This window comes from Grammomys surdaster, unplaced genomic scaffold (genome assembly GCF_004785775.1).
Source record: "Grammomys surdaster isolate TR1022 unplaced genomic scaffold, NIH_TR_1.0 168, whole genome shotgun sequence".
Taxonomy (NCBI): domain Eukaryota; kingdom Metazoa; phylum Chordata; class Mammalia; order Rodentia; family Muridae; genus Grammomys; species Grammomys surdaster.
The window spans coordinates 1988579-2010905 of record NW_021604616.1 but is presented as its reverse complement, the minus strand read 5'-3'; the positions used below and the strand labels follow the sequence as shown (position 1 = coordinate 2010905).

Below are 22327 nucleotides of genomic sequence, written 5' to 3'. Positions count from 1 at the left end.
GGGGAAGGCTGGCAGGGGTCCCTGTTAGGGGTCCTGGTCTCTGACATATATATATGTATATATGTATATATATATATATACCTATTTATACAATGTGGAATTATTGAGTCGAGCAGATTGACTCATTCATCATCCCTTGTTCTTTTTTTTTATTGGATATTTTATTTACATTTCAGATGTGATCTCCTTTCCCCATTCCCCCACCCACCCAGGAACCTTCTATCCCATCCCCCTCCTGCTTGTATGAGGATGTTGTTGGTAACTTCACCTGCCCAACTGAAACATTACACTTGCAAATTTGCATTAATTTTTTTAAATAATGAAACGGGAACTGTCTCTTCTTTGTTCTCTAGAACAAAGAAGTAGGCTTCGGGCTTGAAAATGACTTTGGTCTAGGACAGGGAAGTAGGCTCAAATATTTTGGTCATCCTGATAAGCCCTTAGAAACAGTGATCACAGGAGTGATCACCAGACTCTGTTTATTGTCATGGGTGTTCTTTGACTATCTGGGTTTATTGTCTTCCTTGTTCCTTGACTATTTGCATCTATTGTATTGTTAGTTCCACAACTTAGAACTGACCTTAATACTTACATGTAATTTAAACAGTGTAAAAGCAAAAAAGGAGGAGGAGGGATGGGATAGGGGATTAATGGGGGAGGGGAATGGAAAAGGAGGGTGACATCTGAAATGTAAATAAAATATCAAATTTTTAAAAAAGGGTCATTGGCTTTCCAACTTTGTCTAAGTATAAGAAGAATGAAAAATCATTCAGCTCTTCTTCAAAGCAGACTACCTATAGTTTAGTGGGGTTCATGTAGGGTAATAGTGCTATTTCTGTGAAGAACAGGCTTAGTGGAGTATCAGCCTGTTAGAAAAAAACTTTCACAGAAAACATTGAGCATCTCTAGAGCACAGAAGAGACCTAGCTGTTACATCAGGAGAGGGACTCTTTCTTTGAGTGGGGCTGGCACATCCCTTAGCAAGGCTGCTGTACGATGTTTTTGTTAAAAGAATGAGAAAAGTGAATGGAAAGAATTGGCATCCAAGTCCCCACTTAAACTCCAGGCAGTGCCTCCAGGCAGCCTTGTCACGCCTCTCTTGAAAGTCTCCTCACCTCCTCCCAATCTGAGTCTTGAGAGTGCTCCTGTCACCAAGTCGCCTCTTTTGAAGATTTATTCTTATTTATGTGTATGTGTGTAACCATACCCCATGTGTGTGGATACCCAAGAGGTTTCAGATTCTCTGGGGCTGGAATTACAGTTTGCGAAATGCTCAATGGAGGAACTGGGGACCTAACGTGGGTCCTCTGGAAAAGCAGCACTTGCTGTTAACTGCTGAGCATTTGTCCATCCCCCAAATACTCTCTTTCCTATGTTTTACGTCACATTGTCAACAGTTTCACATGATTTACCTCTCGTTCCATACATCTGAAATAATTTATCATCTTAAAAAAAGAACTAGACTCTCATATTAGATTAAAGACCATATTAGTCTGGATTCTGATCATAGAACTTCCCTCTTCTCCCCAGACTCCATATGTTGAACCCCTAACCTTTATGTGACATGGCTGTGTTTGGGGTCAGGGTCTGTGCGAGTATCTTGAGCTACATGAGGTGCAGGAGAGTGAGTGAGACTATGAAGAGATACCAGAAGTACATCTTCTTTCTCAGGGTCATGTGAAGAAGTAGAGAGAAGGTAGATCTCTTAGTTGTTACCATTGCTGTGATGAAACTCTATAACCAAAAGCAACTTGGGGAGCAAAGGGTTTTATTTGACTGACATGCAGAATCAGAGTCCATGGAGAGAAGCCAGGGCAGGAACTCAAATAGGGCAGGCATCTGGAGGCAGGAGCTGATGCAGAGGCCATGGAAGGTGCTGCTTATTGGCTTGTTCCTCATGGCTTGCTCAGCCTGCTTTCTAAGAGAACCCAGATCCACCAGCTAAGGGTGTCATTATCTAAAATGGGCAAGTCTCTCCAACATCAGTCACTAATTTAAAAAATGCTCTCCAGGCTTGTCTATGTACAGTCCGATCTTCTGCAGGCATTTTCTCAACTGATGTGCCCTTCTCCCACATGGCTATAGCTGTTTCAAGTTGACATAAAACTAGCCAGCACAGTGGCCATCGATAGGGCATGAATGGACAGAGAATGAACATGTCACCACTATGACCTTAAATCTGAGACTCTAAAATCAGAATATAAATGTGTGCTGTGCAAGCTACTCAGCCTGTGATAACTGCTGTGGCTAACCCAATGTCCGATTTTCTTGTTGCTTCTACTATCCACCTTCTTGTTAGAAAGTCGAGCCTTGATCTTTCATCTTTATTCCTCATCTTCAGCAGTCATGAAATTTCCCACATTGTACTCTTGTATCATCTACTTCTCATGGTGGTGGTTTATGCTCTCACGTTAATCTGGGCTTTGATTGTATAACTTCCAAGTATCTACTAGCAGAGATCTGCTTTTAAAATAGCAAGGTATGAATCTTACAAGAAAATTGGAATGCCTCACTCTAGGGTGAAGGAAAGAGATGCTAATTTATCTATTTAGCCCTAACTTCCATTCACTCTTCCTAGCTTAGTTTAAGCCTCTCCTCAGGTGGATGCTCATTTCCACTCTGGTAGCCCTACTGTGTGCTTCCTTAGCTCAATTAACAATCCCACCTGCTCTAGAACCAACCTTGTGGACTTGCAACTATTCTTTCCTATCTTGATTTCTGCATTGTGTAACAGAACTCCTTGCAAATCAGGATTTTTAAAATCATTCTTTTCTTTTCTAGGTCCACAGGGAATATTGCCCTGAGATCAGAGAAAGCCTCCATCACTGAAGGCCAGGCCCCTGGGTTGTAAGAAGTTGTAACAAGAATCTGAAAAGTAAGAATTGTGATTTTTGTGACCTCCCAGTTCATCTCACAGGGACTCACAGCTAAGCTAAATCTCGTGTGTGTGTGTGTGTGTGTGTGTGTGTGTGTGTGTGTGTCTGTGTTGTCCCATTTTTTCTATAAATACTGCTGAGGAAAAGGAGAGACAGAGAACAGCTCTCTCCTCATTATTGGCTCAAATGTAAGAATGAACATAAATTCATTTTACATCATATTTCCTGTGTGCAGGTGAACCACCAGGTCCAAAGCCAGGTCTTTGTGGCCAGAGGCTACAGTAACATTCTGCCCTCATTGGGTGGAGTGGATTGTGATAGCAATGTTCTGGAAAAATTTAGGAATGTGTGAAGCAAAGAAATGTTAAATATAAAATAATACAAAAGCTGGGAGTGATTTTTGCAAGCCTGTAAACCCAGCACTTGGGAGACAAAGGTAGAGGGATTATAGGCATCTTTTCCTACAGAGTGAGTTTGAAGCCAGCCTGGGCTACATGAGGCCCTGTCTCAAAACAAACAAACAAAAACCAAAATCAAAACCCTGCCATTAATCTGTAAGAATTTCTATCTAGAAAGCCTTCTAGAAACTTGTGGCTAAATATACAAAATTCACATCTTTCAAAAAGCATGTTTCCATTGTATTAGAGCAGCCCACACACAGCAAGGGAGCCACTGACTAGTCATCCACCAGAGTGCCCATGACAAGAAGTGTCACACCCACCGGAGACAGCACTAATGCTGCATCCCAGATGGGAAGGGAGACAAAGGTCATGCTCCCCAGGGACTGAACACAATGTTCGGATCCCACAGGCTGCTCTGATTTGAAATTTCATTTTCTCTGAAGAGCTCTCACACCTGTTGAAAACCCAAAGGACTTGCTAAGTGACTAGAACTTCATGATTATAGGGTGGGATTGAATATTGCACACCTCGAGGTAACCTTTCTTTGATAAGTCTCCTTCAGAGTCATTTGTAACAAAGTTCTCTGTCTGCCTAACATCTGTGTGACTATTAAGTAGAGTCTTTGGAATGCATTATTAAACTTAGCAGACCACTGACTTCCAACAGCCCTAAAGACAAGACTGTCATGACACCTAAAACCTTCAGATGAGATTATCTTGCTCTGCTGTAGCCCAGCTAGCTGTTTTCCTTTGTTCTGTTGTTAAAACTTCCATAACATCTTCCACAGCAGGTACGTCAATCACTCGAGAGTAACCTAGATTTGTGCTCTGGGCTGTAGTTACTGACACTGGCTCTGAATTAGCTACCGTTTGTTTATTTATCAATTTATTTATTCCTAGTTTTGAGATGGAGTTGGAGCAGGGTTAGTGTAGCTCCAGTTAAGCCTGTAGCTCACTACGTAGCCCAGAAGAATATGAGGTCAACGAAGCAGAAGTCACTTCCTGCTGTTTCTTCAATGCGTCCAACAATACCTGGCGTGCAACAAGCACTCAGGAAGCATTGGCATATTGGAGGGATGACTGATGGTTTACTCCTGACTTAGGTCGGCAGTCTTAAGTATTTTCTATTTTATGGAAATAGCAGATATTATAGAAAGAATGATAGGTTTACCAGGTAAACTTATTTTTTATCTACAGGCTCCCTTATAGTCGTTATATGATTTTACACTGGAAGTTTCTCACCATGGAATAGTAACCCTACTCCTGGTAACAGGTCTGGGATAGGTCTCAAACAAAGACCTTTGAATAGGAGAGCCTGTGGATCCACTCAGAGATCCTGTTGTTCCACTGACCTGAAATTCAATAGCAATATGGCAATGTACCACCTGTGTGCTCTCAGATGCCCTGTAATGTTATCAAGGTCTGTCATGAGGTCTAGAAGCTTCTCTCTTCCTGTCTTCGATCCATAGGACTCCTCGTCCTGTTTCTCAGACCTTCCAGTGTAAGATGCCTCTTCTGTTCTAGATCCTGAGTCCCAGGAGGCCTGACTGCCCAAACATCCTGGTGTAACCTTACTCTCCCACCTGGTACCACAACCTGTGAGAGTTGAGACCAGAATCTTTTGACTCTCATTAGACCCACTGCTTCCTAGATAATGTAAATGATACGTGACACTTATGGATGCCAACTGTGTGCCAGGTCCTAAGAGCTTTTCATATAACACATCATTCAGCATTCTATCCATTTTATGGATGAACACAGGTCCACTTATTCTGGGGAATATCTTACTCATTTGCTAAATGACAAAGCCAGGCTCCAAAACTAAGCTTTTAATTATTTTCTTGTCCCTGGTCCCCCAGCCTTACTAACCCTGCCATCTCAGGGCTAACATGCTAATATAATACTTACATTTACCCATCTCTCAGCTCATCTGTCTTGAGAGCTCTGTGTGAACCACCAGGGATGGCAGAATGTCTCAAAACCTGCCCACCCTCTAACTACGAGGGTCTCCTGAAAGCCTTTTCAATTTTCTAATCTGGTCACACAGATGTGACCCAACAAAAAAGAAACCACAGAAGGTGCATAAAGTACTTGTTCGCTTAAATAGTGAACATTTGTTGACACTACACAGGAATGACTATTCTCTGGGACTCACCGTCCATGGCTCTTGGCCAACAGAGCAGAGGACAGAAGCATATAGGAGCTGAGAATGCTAATCACAAGACTGAGACATACAGTGGTAGTGCTCACGCAGCATGTGTGAGGCCCTGGTTTCATTCACCAGCATTGTTGAGAAGACACACTGCACATCTAGATGATCAGAACCTGTACTAAAAAAATGCTAAACAGGCTGGCATGCTTCACTGACCCTTCCATTATTACATTCTGGGGTAGACTGGATATGCAGCTGTGTCACTGTCTCTTGTCTGAAATACCTACGTGATAATGACTATAACTAATATATCAGAAATTATGATATTTGCTTGGCAGAGTGGAGACAGAAGTTCATTCTATTCGAGCTCACAGCAGTAGCCAGACCATGAGAAAAGTCATTAAAACGATCCCTAAATATGCATAAAACCATGACTAACTTGTAATTATGCCCCAAGGCAGAAGCAGACCTTCTGCCCATGTCTTTAAAGTTCAAGTGCAGAGTCTTTAAAGCAACATGTAGGAAACTTCAGTTTATCCGATCCCCTGCATTATTGGGCACTGCAAGAGAAACCAATAGTTGGGATAGATTTAAAGAAGAAAAAATTCCACTGCAGAAGAAAGCATTCCCAGCAGATTACTACCACATGATGCCGATGTCTCCTAATGGTCCTTGTATTTAAACCATTCAGTAACAAGCACATAATCAACCACCTGTCACCCATGAGAAGTTCTCTGCACCAGAGTGCCTCCATGTTCTACACCCTGGGATATATATCTGATTTAACTACAACCACAGACTTTCCCAGAGTCAGCTAGGTGAGTCTGAAGCCTTTCAAGATCTGCTTTCTCTCTTTCATGTGCAGATAGTCTGCATGGAAAACACAAGGTCCTTTTGTGGAAAACTGGGGGAATATCCTCAAGATTCTCAGATTCTATTGGATCTGGTGGCAAGTACCATGTACACTTAGCTATGACGCCACTGAGTCCTCATGGATGCCATATGGTGTTATATTCCAGGTTGTTACAGAAATAACTTTGGAGAGGCAAGTGGAAGGGAACTGAGCCCTCAAATCAGCACTTGCTCTGTAGACTGTTCCTACCTCTTGAAAACAATTGGCTTCATGAAAGTCCAGTGAGCAAATACCTTTGAATTTATTTCCTGTTATAAATCAATGGGAAATAAACCCAGAAGTCATTTGGAAAGATCAGCATATTTGGTATTGAATGCTTCAAAAGGTCTAAAAACCAAATTATTGCTATTCAAACATATATCATGTCTCCCAAAAGTCTATTGCCTTTCTTTGGTTCTCATTCATCAGCTCAATTTTGAAAGTCTAATTGGATTTTAAGGTGCCAGAGGCTAAGATAAATTCTGTTTATAAAATAAAAGGATGTGGGCACTGTCTCTGTGGTTTTTATAGTCTGAGGAGGGAGTATAGACTTTAATAAACTAAGGTCATTGTCTACTTTTGCAAGCAGGACAAGAATTACAGAGAAGGTACTGCTTATAGAAATACTGAACCTAGATGGTCTGAATGTCACCAGACAGTAGCTAAACAGTTTTAAAGCAGCAGCTCTCAACCTGTGGGTCACCACTCTTTGGGTTCTCCAATGACCCTTTCACAGGGGTCACCTAAGGCTATCAGAAAATATAGATAGTTACATTATGGTCCATAACTGTAGCAAAATTAATTATGAAGTAGCAGTGAAAATAATTTTATGGTTAGTGGCCACCACAACATGAGGAACTGTTTTAAAGGGTCAAAGCAGTAGGAAGGTTGAGAACCGCTGTTTTAAAGCATGGACAGGTTTTAGTCAGGTAGGCAGGTGAGGCGACCACATAGCCTAACACAAAAGACATCTAAGAAGCCCTTGATACATAGCTATCAAGTGACTAGAATAGCAGAAGGACAGAAGGAAAAAATAGAGGGTGCCTTTAATTATTTTATTTTGCATGGCTGGCTGGTGTCATCACTGTCTGAGATAAAGCATGAGGTGAAGGCATTTTCTCTCCTACCCGAGTCTACAGGACCAGAGTCTCACAGAGCCAGTTGCTTAGAAGAAAGCATTTGACCATACAGGACCTGTTCATTTCCCTTCCCCAGATACATGAATGAAACAATATTGAATAACTGGGTCAGTTGGCATTGGAGATTTAACCTATTTTCACAGAAAATGTCTTTGGAGTTTGCTGGGCTGAGGCAGTACAGAGCATCTATAACTGGCAGAACAGTTTATCCTCCTAAGGAAAAGCAGAAGGAGGCAAGCATGGGCACAGAAAAGAGGGAAAGTTTGGAACCAGGCCCCTCAGAACTCAGGGAACTTAAGGATTCTGCCTCAGGTGTTGTTAGTTGTTTTTCTTATAATAAGCCTGTTTTGTCTATAGTTTTCATGAACTTTTGCTTCTTACATTCAAACATACTATATATATACATATATATGATGTATATGTATATATGTGTGTGTGTGTTTGTATGCATGCATGCATGTGTATGTATGCATGCATGTATATACATACACCACACACACACATATAAAATTTGAAGTTCTTTTCTAGAGAGAATGAATAGGCGATCTAATACACAAGCCCATAGACAAAGGTCGTGGGTGTATATATTTCAGTGTCTAAGCCTTTCTGTCCTCTTAACTTCTAAAGCAGTCTTGCTTTGACTCCTTCCACTTGATAGGTGTAGTGGAGGATGGCAAATATGAGGGTCATCATTCCAGTTTTTCAACAGAGAATCAGCGATGGTGAGAAGGTATATGCTGTAGTCCTCACCTGTGCCACTCCTCACACTGTAACAGCGACAGTAGCAATACCAGCAATTTCATATAGGGAAGGGCAGCTGGAACCTGGGGTCACAGCAAAGGAAAGCTTTAAGAATCAAACAGCACCATAGGCAGAAAGGTGAGAATGAAGTGCCTTGGAAATGGTTTTACATTTTCTGAACAATCGTTTGAACTAGAACGCCCAGAGAACTGATTTCCGCCTAGGCTCTGTCTCTCTTTCACCTTCCCAAGCTGTATCCTGACTGTGGTTTTAGGTTTTATTTTGAGATGGCATTTAACTAAGTTGTGCAGGGTGACCTTGACCTAGTGATCTCCCCGCTTCAGCCTCCCAGGTAGCTGCTGTTACAAGCCTGTGCCACCAAGCTGGAGGTGGAAGATGGGAGCTCTCTCTTCCATCTCCTAATTCACCATTCCCCAAAAGAGTTGTGGAATAAAGGCATCTGGGCTTTAACACAGAGACTATTTAAAAACTATCAGGAAACTATCTCAAAAACTTCTCAAACTCTCGGTTTTATCCACTTATAAAAAAGATAAAGCAATATCTCCTTTGTGCCAATGAGACAACATCAGATAATAATGTAAAAGGTTTGTATACATACATACATACATACATACATACACACACACACAAACACAGGCACACAGAAAGACACATACACAGACACAGATACATACAGAGACACACACATATAAACATAGACAAATACAGACACACACAGATGCACACAGACATTCAGATACATACAGAGACACACACATATAAACATAGACAAACACAGACACATACAGATGCACACAGGCATACACATATACACACATACACAGTCACAGACACACAGACACACACAGACACATACAAACACAGAAACACATACACATATACAGAAACAGACAAACAGACAACATAAAGACACACATACAGATACAGACACACAAATACATGTGGGACTGTGTAAGGGTATCCTGGTTCCTGGTTGGGCATGGGCCTAGAACCCCGAGACTCTACATGAGAACCAGCAGGAGTTCGGCTGTGCCCCCAGAACCCAGGGTCCTGAAAAGCAGTCCAGTCTCCATAGAATTACATAGTTCAGTCACATAGGCTAGACTATAGGCCTCAGGTCCTAGGGATTTACATCCTAATGAAGGCCAGACAGCCCCTCCCAAAGTGCACAGGTAGAGGGTGTGACTAGAGGCCTCAGGCCCTAGGGATTTACATACTAATGAAGGCCAGAGGGCGGAGCAAATTAAGCATGCTTCCTCAGATCCTCCCCCGATCCTCCCCCTTTCTCCCTTCCTATTTAACGCAGGACTGCCCTGAGTTTTACAGGGGTACGCCCAGATCCATCCACCATCCGCCATGACAATAAACCTTTTGGAACCAAGGACTTCCTTGTGTCATTGGGGCCTGTCGCTGCCAAAGCCTCCAGGTCTCCGGAACCCTAGACCTCCTCCTGCATGTGGGACCCGCCAGCGTGGAAAGCCTCTGGGACTCCACCACCACTGTGGCCTTTTATTTTTTCCCCATAGATACATACAGAGACACACATACTAACATAGACAAACACTGACACGCACACATACACATAGTTACAGGCACACAGAGACAAATACACACAAACACAGACACACAGACTCATATACAGACACAGACACACAGATATATAAAGACACACACACACACACACAGAGAGAGAGAGAGAGAGAGAGAGAGAGAGAGAGAGAGAGAGAGAGAGAGAGAGAGAGAGTCTGGTTGGTTGTTTTGAATATTTCCTCCTCATTGGAAATGTTTCATTCTGCAGGGACTCTTCCCATGCACGGTGGAGGCATGGACCACCTGGGCTGGGTGACTGTAAAAGGCTAGAGAAAGATGCTGAGACACCTGTCACTTGCTACTTCTGGATTCAGTTTTATCTGAACACTGGATTCCTACATGTGGTTCTCCAGGTCCACAGTTTGGCTCCCCCTCTCCAATACAGTGAAACCCAGGCACTGAAGTATCACAGTGTCAGGTTCAGGGTAGGACACTTGAGGAACTGTATAACAAAACAGAGGGAGGCCTCTGGAATAGTCAAGTTAAAGTTGCCCATAAAATGGAAGGCAAAACCAAAGAATGTACTCAATGCAAGCTCTATTCAACATTATCTCCAAATTACTTTGGTTAGATTATGATTTGATTAGACGGATGAATATACTTTCACCACCTAATAATGTATAACATCATCAAAACGACTTTGACTATTCAACACTGATGTTTTACCCAGCATCCTCATCACTTGAAAAAGTTTACCTTCTAGGACAACAAAAAAGTTTTAAATTACAATGCATTTAAACACACAAAACCTCATAAAAAATAAAGACAAACATCACTTAACTTTAAAATATTATAAAGTTGATGTCTCACCTCTGCTTCAATACTCTTTGGTCAATGACTCTATTGTCAAGGACAGCTGGACACAAAAATGTCTGGTCCCCGTGGCTGGCGAGACTGGGGTTTTGTTCATACCTGGAACAAAGTGGAAGAGCAGTGGAATGGTCATGGGATGTTAAATAGATGCAATAACCATTGATCTCATGATGTTTGAAGGGGAAGCTTCAGCCCATCTTCATCTTATCCAAGATCACATGAGACTCATGGCTAAGAACAATGCAAAGAAGACCCCATATCTCACCTCACACAATGCTCCTCTATGGAGTAGGCTGATGCCAGTTCACCTTACTGCCTTCATCAGTCTGGTAGAGGGTGTGTGTGTGTGTGTGTAGAAGTCAACCTCAGATTTCATTCCTCATGAACCATCCACCTTGTTTTATTATGAATAGGGGCTTGCTGATTTTTCTAGGCTGGCTGAACAGTGGGCCCCAAAGTGTCTGCCTTTCCCCAACTCCCCAGTACAAGGCTTGCCATTACACCTGCCCTTTCATGTGGGTGCTGTATAATGAACTTACGTCTTCAGTCTTCATTACTAAGCCATCTCCTCAGCTCTTGATCTGATATACTATCTGGCGTATTTTTAAGTGGTGTTAAAATAAAACTTTCTTTTGTGATGGAGAATCTGTGTTTCTCAGTCTTCCAGTGAAGACAAGTGATTGATCATGTCAGATCTCTCCTCCACTCCCTACAATTTTCAAAGGAAGGTTTGTTTGTTTGTTTGTTTGTTTGTTTATTACTGTAAAATCTCTTCATCCACCCTCCATCACTTTCAAGTGAGGAAACCCAGGAGTCTAGAATGGAAGGCAGCTTTCTCATGACCACAGGCTACATAATAATAGTGTCAGAATCTGTACCTCTGTACCAAATCCAATAAAAACAACTATCAAGAAGCAACTGCAAGCCACACATTACTGTTATCTGTGCAGTTCTGAGTTGGATGTTTTCTGTTGAGATTTCTTTTGCAAAAATAGTGTATCAGGCAACCACTGAACGGAATTTTGTTCAAGTTAAAGCCCATTTGCTCTCTTTGGTCTAACTCTATTATAGACTCTTAAGAATGGGCCAAAAGAATAATTTATTCTATATTTCATCTTTGGAATGGGGTCAAACTAAAAATAGTAAAAAGTTCAATATATACCCAAGGTTAGACTAGTAGTATCAAGTGTAAAAGGAACCTGAAATCATGTGTTTATTTACATAACTGTAGGGTTACGTTACATTTCCTGTCTTTATTAAATATTTTCTACACATTTTATTCAACGGTATGTATTCATATCTGCTTATTATTGTCCTCAACTGCAACTTATTTTTCAAATGAAAATATGTTTGGCAAATATGACCAATAAACAAGTTGAGATTTTATACCAGAATACTTTCACCAAAAACAAGACTACACAAACCCTTAAAGTTGAGCTTGCTAGCTAGAGCAAGAAACACAACATTCATAAATCTCCGGGCTACCAGAATGCCCAGTCTAGGCTACAGTTGAAACTAGTTGTCATAACCAGTTAAGAAATTGCATAACTGACGGAGAACTGTGTTGGTCTGGTAAAGGGAGGGTAGTCTTGCCCCAAGATTGTGGTGTTTCATGGTGTGAATTCAAACAGTTCAGAATGCAATGACTTTCTCAATGTGCACATGAAGAAACAAGACTCCCAAACATGGAGCAGAATGAATCCAAGTCATCTGGTAAAACCAAGAATGAAGTCCCAGGCTCTTGGCAGCCCCACCACTTGCAGTGTGCTACAGAGCAGAGAAGCAGATTTATGGGCTGCCAGTTTTCTTCTAAGCTGTGCCCAGGGCAAGATCAAGATTCCAGTCAACGGGGAGGTACTTTCAGCTCAAAAGTATTAGCCACCCAAAAGTTCTGGGAAGTGACATTGCAGTCTCTTTGAAGCTCACCCCTCCCCTTTTCTGGAGAGGATTAAAAGGTCACAGTGGGAACTTCACACAAATGTCACAGCCCCAAGACCCTGCTGCAACCATTCACGAAAGAGGTCCTTCAAATAAATCGATTGGAAGAATTTCCGCTCTGACTTCCTTTATAACTATTGTTATTATTAGTTTTTAAAGACAACAAATATCTCTATACCTTAGACTAGCCTCAAACTCATAGCTATCCTTCTGCCTCAACCTTTCAACTCCTGGAATTACAAGTCCACATCTTCAGCTCAACTTAAGAATCGCCCTTCATGGCTACCAAATAATCCAAATACTCTAGAAATCAAATTACTTAAGCAAAGTCTCTCTAGGGTTATATTGTTTATCAAAAAAGAGAGAAATATTTATAATTACAGGCCTAATTTCAGAAAAGGCAAAAATAAAATGATACCATCCAATATCACGTTTTAAAAAACTGAATGGTGATTGGTTAATAGCAAAAAACCTTAAGAGTCTTGCCCAGTCACAGATGTGGAAATACTAAATCAGAGTGCCTGAGAGGATCTTGAGGCATAGATTAGTAATAACAAACATTTTAATTGATGAATCATGTTACCATCCCTTCCCATTACAGAATCAAGAGATTAAAAACAAACTAACAAACACAGCCACCCTCCAACTTTAGAGCTTCTATCTGACACTAAATTTTCTACATGATTTCCCTGTGTTTCTGTCACAGTGCTCCTTATTTTACGGTTAGTTTTTAAAGAATTATGAAACTCAATTGTGGCAAAGTGGTTAGTAAATTCTACTGTGAAGGCCTTGAGAAAAGTATCAATTAGTTACCACAGAGACCTAGGCAAATAAACACACAAACAAACACATAGCTTGGGACAAGGCAAAGGAGCTGCCACAGGTCCTTGTAGTAGGTCAGTTACAGCAGCTCATCCCGTTCCTACACTTAATCCACACGTTTCTACTGTGGGCTCCACACCACGTAGCATAGGAGCTTAGTGCCTGCAGGACTGCCTTAACAACCACAGTCGGTTTCTAACGAACTGTGGAAAGAAAAACAACAAATTCTGACTCAACTCTTCATATGAGCTGGTCAAATATTAGAAATCCTGTGCATACTATCTAGCTGACAATTGTCCAGTTTTGAAAGCTTTGATTCTCTGTCATGAGGCAACAGTCACGCAAAAACAGGGAAAGAAAACCAAGCCGCTTCCCTCATGTACTCACTCAGGGGCTGCTTGTGCCGGGATCAGCATGGATGTCTCTGTGGGGCCTCCCGTGGGCTTCAGTCCTTGATTGCTCTGCTTGTATTTCTTAACGAAGTCCATCAGAACAGCCTGGTGTCCAATTTTCTTTACCAGTTGCTGTACCATCCGATCATTAAGGGCCAGGAGTGCGGCCCCACTGACTTCTTCCTCTGGGAAAAAGAAAATTAACTTTCATATTACTTTCCAGGAAAACATGGGCACAGAAAGAAGATAAAACTAGTTCTAGCATTAAAAGGACCATCTAAGCTTAAGATGACGGTCACTGCATTATTTATCAGGGCTTTGATACTGCATAGTTCCAAATTGATGCCTACTGCTAAGAAATCACCAGAACACGAGTCCCAATAAAAACTTTGTTTGCACATTAATACCCTTCCTCCAGGCCAATTTTAACAGCCAACAGAAATAGAAGTTTTTTGGGGAAGCTATTTTTATAACACCTCCTAGTTGATATTTAACATGGGCACATTCCATACTGTATAAAACACAAACGATTATATAAGACAAAAGAAACACACAGTCTGTATCAAATGCAACCTCCAAGAGTTTGCAATCATCTGGAAATGGCATTCTCTTCAGAGGATGCTAGGTAAACTGGAAACTGCCCCAGCTTGTGAGACAGAGATGAAGTTCCTCATCAGAACAGCTCCTCATCCACAACAGACAGACCCTAGGCAACAGAAGCAGCCTTCACAACAGAGGGCATCCGCACAATTGCATGGCTCAAATACAATCCACTCGAAGTATATAAACAACTTACCTTGAAATCTGGGAACTAGCTCGCTCAAGTTTTTCTCCACCAACCATTTGCAGACCTGATCAACTGACCACGTTTCCATTGTCGAATTCTTGTCAATACACCTGTAGAATGAGAAGTGGGGACAGCTTGCTTGCTTGCCTGTCTGCCTTCTTCCTTCCCTTCTTTCTTCCTTCCTTCCTTCCTTCCTTCCTTCCTTCCTTCCTTCCTCCCTCCCTCCCTCCCCCCCTCCCTTCCTCCCTTTCTTCCTTTCTTCTCTCCTGATTATTAGTCTTTGATTAGTTTTTAAACAGTGAGCTTTCTCCTCTGCTAAACACCTTTCAATACTTGGCTTTTTAAAAAAATTAATGTTTTTACAATGCAACACTTAAAAGTTGCTAATAAAACAAATAGTCGCTTTAGAGGTGGATTTTAGCCTATTTTCTAGTCTCATTTCTTCATTTTCTCCTGCTTGATTTCCACAGGCATCCCTCAGCTTAACTAGCAGACAGCCGGAGCATACAATGATACCCAATCCTGTACCATTAACACCCAGGTTTCTTCACAAAGAACAGAAAGGTGTGAAATCATCAGGAAGTGGTTGACATTTATAGAGGGGTGGGCAGGGGAGAAAGGGAGGAAGGATCAGATAAAAGTCTGACTGAGAGATGCTGTAAACCAGGATGTCTTAACCCCTTACTGTTCCCAGATAGGAGAGGGCCATTCCACTGTCCTCACAACCGTGGGTTAGCAGCAAACTCTTTTCTCAGAGGAAACTAGCCTTATGAACCATTCTCCCATCAGTCCAATGTTACGCCTACATACTTGAGTATGCTCTCAGAGAGTACCAAACACTATTGTAACATATCTATCTATCTATCTATCTATCTATCTATCTATCTATCTATCTATCGCTTTACCAGTTACAATGTATGTATATATGCACATATATGTATATATACAAATATGTAACACATATATACATATACATAGATATACATATATATGTATGTATATCCACATGTATATACATGTGTACATACATATATGCAAATATAGACATATATGTATATACACGTGTGTATACATATATCTGTATATATGTGTGTGTGTATATATATATATTTAGTTGGGCAGATTAAATTAGGAAATTACTGAAAATCTTAATGTTGTCTAAGTGAAAGAAGCAAACACAGACTTTTCATGGTTCACTCTTAACTGCCCCACTAATTTTGCGCCGCCAGACCAGTCTACTACCTTCCAAACTTTTTCAATTTCCTTGAGGAAGCTTTTTTTTTTCTGTCTTTATAATTCAACCCAGGATACTTCTAAGGAATTGATAGAAACAAAAACAGTCTTAAAATCTTTTAACGTTTCTGCATTACTTGCAATGTTGAATTTTATTCCAGATGTTTTATCGTTTTGCTAGTCCAGATGATTTATCATTTTTGTTGTATGATACCAGCTATTTTGTAAAGACAAAGTGAAAAGGTCCCCTTGATGAAACTGGAATATAGGAGTGTGTGTGTGTGTGTGTGTGTGTGTGTGTGAACATCTTTGCAGTTTTTGATTTTGTATTTTTATAAACACAATTATAATGATGTTGGTAAATTATAGTTACCAACATCAGAAAAATAATCACCAGTGGGAAGAACAAAAATGTACCCAACATTCAAGAAAACCTGACAATAACAGCCTTCAAAAGCAGTTTCCTAGAAAATAAGAAACTTCAAAGTAATGGGCCACATACTCCTAAGTATCCACAAACACTGACTGGAAAACCTGAAAACAAGGGTTAAATACAGAAGAACACCTTTCGAATTTCAACAGTGGATTTAATTTAGTTCAGCAAACAGTAGCCACAAAGCTCCTCCCCAGGCTAAGCAGCAATTGCAGGGTGTAAAAAGTCATTATTTGCAAGACTCTGGTGTAAATTAAAAATCACACCTTTCTGTCACACTTCTGGCTTCCTTGTGAAGACTAAGAGTTAGAAAAAATTGAAAAGAGACAGAGAGGGAAAGAGAGAGAGAGAGAGAGAGAGAGAGAGAGAGAGAGAGAGAGAGAGAGCCCACATCTGAAACACCAAGGTTAGACAATATGCAGAGTAGGAAGACCTGCCCTGGAGTCAACCATTAAGAGAAGAAAGGAAATCAGAAAAAAAAATAGCAGTTAGAAGCATAGATTCTTTCTTTTTTAGTTGAGAAAGGCTTTCTCCAGTTTGCCTCTGGTAAAAACATAATTATCCAATAATGAACTTGGACAAACATAAGAAAATAAAAATGGGTAGTTTATTACTCTGAATTTTCTGAATATTAAATAAAATACTATTGTTGACTAGCCAGTTCAGTATCAGCACAAAGGGAAAAGCACTCCTCCATCCAATGAGAAAAATAAATGTTTCAAGTAGCTTCGTGTTGAGTTTCTGGAACCTTGAAAATATGTCCAAAGGTCAAGTAAGCACTAACTCTAAATACTTTACACAATAGCAAGAAAATAACGAAGGAAAATTTCCAATGTGTGAGAGCACCAGCCAACAACTCTAAGTGGATTAAGTTTTGCTTTAATGAGTTTAAGTTTGTATTAAATATTAAAGGGGTGCGTCCATCTAATTAAAGTCGCACAGAGAAAAGACTTGAGGTAAAGCACCTTACATAGGAGGGAATTTTATTTAATAAATTTGTTAGACTCCAAGGAAGATAATAGGGTAGACTGCTGTGAACATGATTCAGAATTTCTAATATAACACAAAAGCATTAACCGCCAAGTGGCAGTTTTTTATAATTTAATAAAATATTAAAAGATTTTGTCTCTTTTTTTCTGTTTCCACTTTTTACTTCCCTACAGTTTAAAAGCAGAGACAAGAAGATTCCTAGGTCCTTTGCCGACAGTGTGTGAGTTCACTTGGATCAGTCCCTTAGCCCAACAAAGAGCTTCTACCTTTAGAGACAGAACAAGCCATGGAGCAGAAGTAGCCCAGGCCACAGCTGTCACATGGTCCAGGGTCACGTGGTCCAGGGTCTAGGCCGCTGTGCACTTAGCAGTCTTCGTAGCATCTGAGGTGACAACATTGTGGTGCTCAGTGGGAATCAGCATCATATCTACTTTGACCATTGTTCGTCCCACCCGTCACTAGACAGGATGGACTGCAAACTGGAATAATCAAGTAGAATACCTTGCTTACTTTAGTCATTAAGATGTTTGCTGCAGATAGCCCGGATCTGGGTAAGTGGATGCACACACATCTGTAGCCTTCCAAAAAAAAAAAAGACACGTTACCAGATAAGCAGAGCAGGAAGAGCCAGTCAGGGTGGGCAGCAAGGTTGGGAAACACCAGGCTGCTGGCTGGATCCTGACCTGGAATGTGACAGATGTGGTTTAAACAGCGGAGGGCTGGGAAAGGCGGGATCTTTGTAAGTAAGCCGGTGCTGCTTCTGAAATGGGAACCACATGGCAGACAGCGCTGTTGGGAGCTCTGAGCTGAGTTTGTAGTTAGGCTTAAGCTTGAGAGTGTTGCTGATTGATTGGGTGTTCCATGCTTTCAAAAGATTATGTAGGCGGCAAAGCCAGAAAACTGCCAGAAAGAATTCTTTTTTGAAGTAAATGTTGCATGATTGCACGAGATTATATATATATATATATATATTAGTAAAAATATCTATCTTTTTATGGAATCATATTTTAAAACTATGGAAGACCTAGACTTTTTACTGGGCACTGATATAACCATCAAGTTTCTGTCATTTTTTGAAAGCTCAGATTTTGTTTTAAATACTTGAACTCTTCTGGGAATAACATTTTGGTTGATTTCCCATTAATTTTTGCCAGAAAAACATCAACAACTACAGAGCTGGCAGATACCAAATAAAACACAACCAATGAGGCTACCCATGAAGCCTATGAACCAGCGGATTCTGGACACCTAAGATTCTGCGGTTGAAGGTGTTTGGTGAGCAGAAGTTCACTTGTATAGTCTGCACAAGATGTTGGGCTAAATTTCCAGCACCCCCACACAAAAGTTTGCAGTGCATAAACTGTATGGTTACAAATTATGATTGTCTTGATTCTGTAACTACTGTATCTTGACTCTTTGGCTCCAGCAGTGTATCTCGGAGGGACCCTCCAGTGAAATCGAGGAAGACAAGAAAGAGGGAGCACAACAGTAGTTACCAGGTTTTACTTACTGATTACTGTGTGTGCACCATGGGAGTGACAGAAAGTGAGCTCATGCCCCTGCGTGCTGCGGAGGTCACAGAATGACTTTGTGAAGTGAGTCTCTCCTTTCACGTTTACATGGGTTCTGGATTGATCTCCCATTGGTGGCCTTGTCCTTAACTTTTATATTCTTATATTCGCTGAGAAACAGCCTGAGAATTTTAATTAAAATAGTGAATTCAAGCTGCCATGCATAGCTGCTCCAGTGTTTCTGATCCCCATAAGAGTCCAGTATTTCAAGGACACCTGGTTCGCTTGTGCTCTTAATCAAATTTGTTTCATGCCTGCTTCTCATAACTTTATGGTCAGAACTCAGGAATCAGAGATCTCCGAAGAAATCTCCCTAGCTCTTGCCAGAGAGGGTGACTTCAATCTGCTGTTGTAGCTGTTGGTTCTTGCAGAATTCATTTATAAATTGCAAATAAAATTAATGTTTTACTTTCTAGGATTCTAGTGTTCATTCTTTAAAAAAGGCTGAAATGCAGCAGGCTGGGAACACATGGAGAGGGAGGGTGGAAAGGCAGAGAGGGGAGGAGGCAAGCATCACTGCCCATCGTTAAAACTTGGCCATCATGAGTGCTGCTCACTGACAGCAATTCTGAATTCCCAGCCTTTGGTGACAAGTGTCATGCCTTCTATTTCTATGAAGTTTAATTTTAATTAAAATTTTTTTTGACAGTTTTACTCACATGTGTACTTCCCTTGGACACTTCCAGCCACCATTATTCTCCTTTACATCATTCTGAACCTTCTTCCTACAAGCCTCTTCCTGATTTGCCCCACCCCCTTTTTGGATGCACTTGGTTTAGTCATGATTGCTTGCAAAAGGAGGGGTTTATTTACTGGAACATGGACACCTGTTCAGCGGCTACACTGCTTAAAGCAATAACCCTATTCTCCAGGACCCACTAATAACAGTAAGGACAGGGCCTTATGAATCCGTCCTCCATACATGATGAAACAGAGATAGGACCGCCGTTGTGCAGGTCTTGTGTAAGTAAATATAACTGCAGTGAATTCATGAATTGAACTTGACTATTCTAGTTCAACACAATCATATACATCTACCATTGTGTATGTAGCTTCCTTCTGTTTCTCTTTCTCTCCCTCTCACTCCTTTCCTTTTTGAAATAGTTTCTGCCTTAGTCATTGTTATATTTCTGTGAATGACCAAGGCAACTCTTATTAATAAAAACAAAACCCACAAACATTTCATTGGGGCCTTGCTTATAGTTTCAGAGGTTTAGTCCATTATTATCATGTCAGGGTACATTGCAGGCATGCAGGCAGGCACTGGAGCAGTAGCTGAGAGCTACACTCTGATCTGTGGAGAAAAAAGGGGGCCGCAGTGGTGGTCCCTGGTGGGTTTTCACATGGCAAGTACCACATACAGGAGGAAGTCTAATGTTCCAGAGGCTGGAGGCTTCTGCAGCAACAGGTCCCAATGTCAAGAGGAAGTCCTTGGTTTCAACAGGGTTTATTTTCATGGCGGATGGTGCATGGATCTGGAAATACCCTCCTGAAACTCAAGGCAATCCTGAGTTAAATAGGGAGGGAGAAAGGGGAGGGCCTGGGAAGGAACGCTTAATTTGCTCCGCCCTCTGGCCTACATTAGTATGTAAATCCCTAGGGCCTGAGGCCTGTGGTCACACCCTCTACCTGTGCACTTTGGGAGGGGCTGTAATGGCCTACGTGACTGAACAATGTAGTTCTATGGAGACTAGACTGCTTTTCAGGACCCTGGGTTCTGGGGACATAGCTGAACACCTGCCGTTTCTCCCTTGGAGTCTCGGGTTTCCAGGCCCATGTCCAGCCATGAATCAAGGTACCCTTATGCAGTCCTACACTGATCCACAGGCAGAAAGAGAGACTGGGCCTTGCGTGGGTTTTTGAAACCTCAAAGATCACCCAATAGTGACTGACACACATCCTCCAACAAAGACACACCTCTTAATCCTTTAGATCCTCTCAAATAGTGCTACTCCCTGATGGCTAAACGTTCAAATATATGAGTCTCTGAGAGCCATTCTTATTTAAACTACCACATCATAGCCTAGACTGATCCTGAACTATATAGTCTCAATGTTTTGAAGCTCCTCCCTCCATCTTCTCAATGGTGTGATTATAGATGTATACCACCATGTCTGGCTTATGTGGTGCTGGGAATTGGTCCCAAGGCTTCATGATTGATAGACTACCAATTGAGCTATGTATGCTCCCAGTCCTAGCTTACTTCACTTAGAATAATTTTTTTAAGCTTCATATATGTTGTTAAGTATAACAGAATCTCCTTTTTTTTTTTTTTTTAAGGAGTATCTAATAGCCGATCACAAAGATCTACCACATTTTGGCTGTTACTTCGGTAAGATACAATTGGAGTGGGCCCTCTTTTTATGTATAATGCTGCTACAGACACACTAAATATGTACCAGTTCAAGCTTCTGCTTTAGTAATCTGATTGTGTGTGTTTCTTAGTTTCAGTTTTTGAAGCAGGGTCTCCCTTGTTAGCTCAAGCTATCCTGGATTTTACTGTGCAACACAGGCTAGTCTTGAATTTGCAGCAATCCTACTTTATTTTCTGAGTGCTGGGATTAAAGGCCAAGCCAGTATAATTGTCTTCGACATCTGAATTTAATGCTACAGAACTCAGAATACTTACTGGCACATCCCATTTCTTGTTGTATTGTCAGCATAAGAGAAGCCATGCAGATGATCCTCTCACTTCCTAGATGAAGAAAGAATTTCAGGAGGCTCAGTGTCTTTACACATAGCTACTGAAGTAAAAACACATTTTAAAAATGTTTGCGTGTGTACGCATGGTGTGTGTATGCTGTACACATGTGTTATGTTCACGTGTGCATGCATTCACTTTGACATTCATGGAGACTAGAGGTTGGCTTGAATGCCTTCTCTTTCTACCTTATTTATTTATCTACTTTCTAATTTACTTATGAAGTGGGATCAGCACTGAAGCCAGAGTTCACCATTTAGTCTGGACTTGCTGGCTAATAAGGCATCTACCTGTCTGTGAATCTTTTATTTCTGGGGTTATAGGCGTTTACTACTAAGATTGACTTGTATGTCAATACAGGGCACTGAACTCAGGACTTGTGATTGGGGAGTGAATTTTTAACCCACTGAACCCAAGGTAAACTTTTTAATGGCTTGGTAAAGCAAATAAAATGAGTTGTTTTAATGATACCACCTAATAAGGTCTTTTCAGAGCAGTGAAAGTCAGAAGTGCTAGTAGAATGACAGCCATGTAGTTCATCTTTGTGTCTGTGTGCGAGCTCTTCAATACACCACAGGCTGGCAAAGAATCTGCTCAGTTTCAGTTCCACTATTCTGATAAAATGCTGTGACAAAGAGCTACTTAAGGGAAGGAGGGGTTTTTTTGACTTTTACTTCCAGGTCACAGTTTAGAATTAATTAGAGTAGAGTAATTAGGACAGAAACTCAAGCAGGTATCTGAAGCAGAAACTACAGAAGAGTGTTTTGTTACCCACTGGTTCACTGGCTAACACTCTTGACTTTCTTATATACCCTAGGTTTGGCTGCCTAGGGATT

The 22327-nt window shown here is 41.1% G+C and overlaps 1 protein-coding gene across 1 annotated transcript in view; it reads right to left on the bottom strand.

The window, feature by feature from the left end:
* Samd3 (sterile alpha motif domain containing 3) overlaps window positions 1-14711 on the bottom strand; it is a 17530-nt gene extending 2819 nt beyond the window's left edge. The window contains exons 1-3 of the mRNA XM_028766484.1: window positions 14573-14711; window positions 13772-13961; window positions 10622-10723 (exon numbers count right to left, since the gene is read on the bottom strand). Coding sequence (XP_028622317.1) covers window positions 10622-10723; window positions 13772-13961; window positions 14573-14651 — 371 coding nt within the window. The 5' untranslated portion in view covers window positions 14652-14711. The remainder of the gene's footprint in view (window positions 1-10621; window positions 10724-13771; window positions 13962-14572) is intronic.
* Between the last annotated feature and the right edge of the window lie 7616 nt (window positions 14712-22327).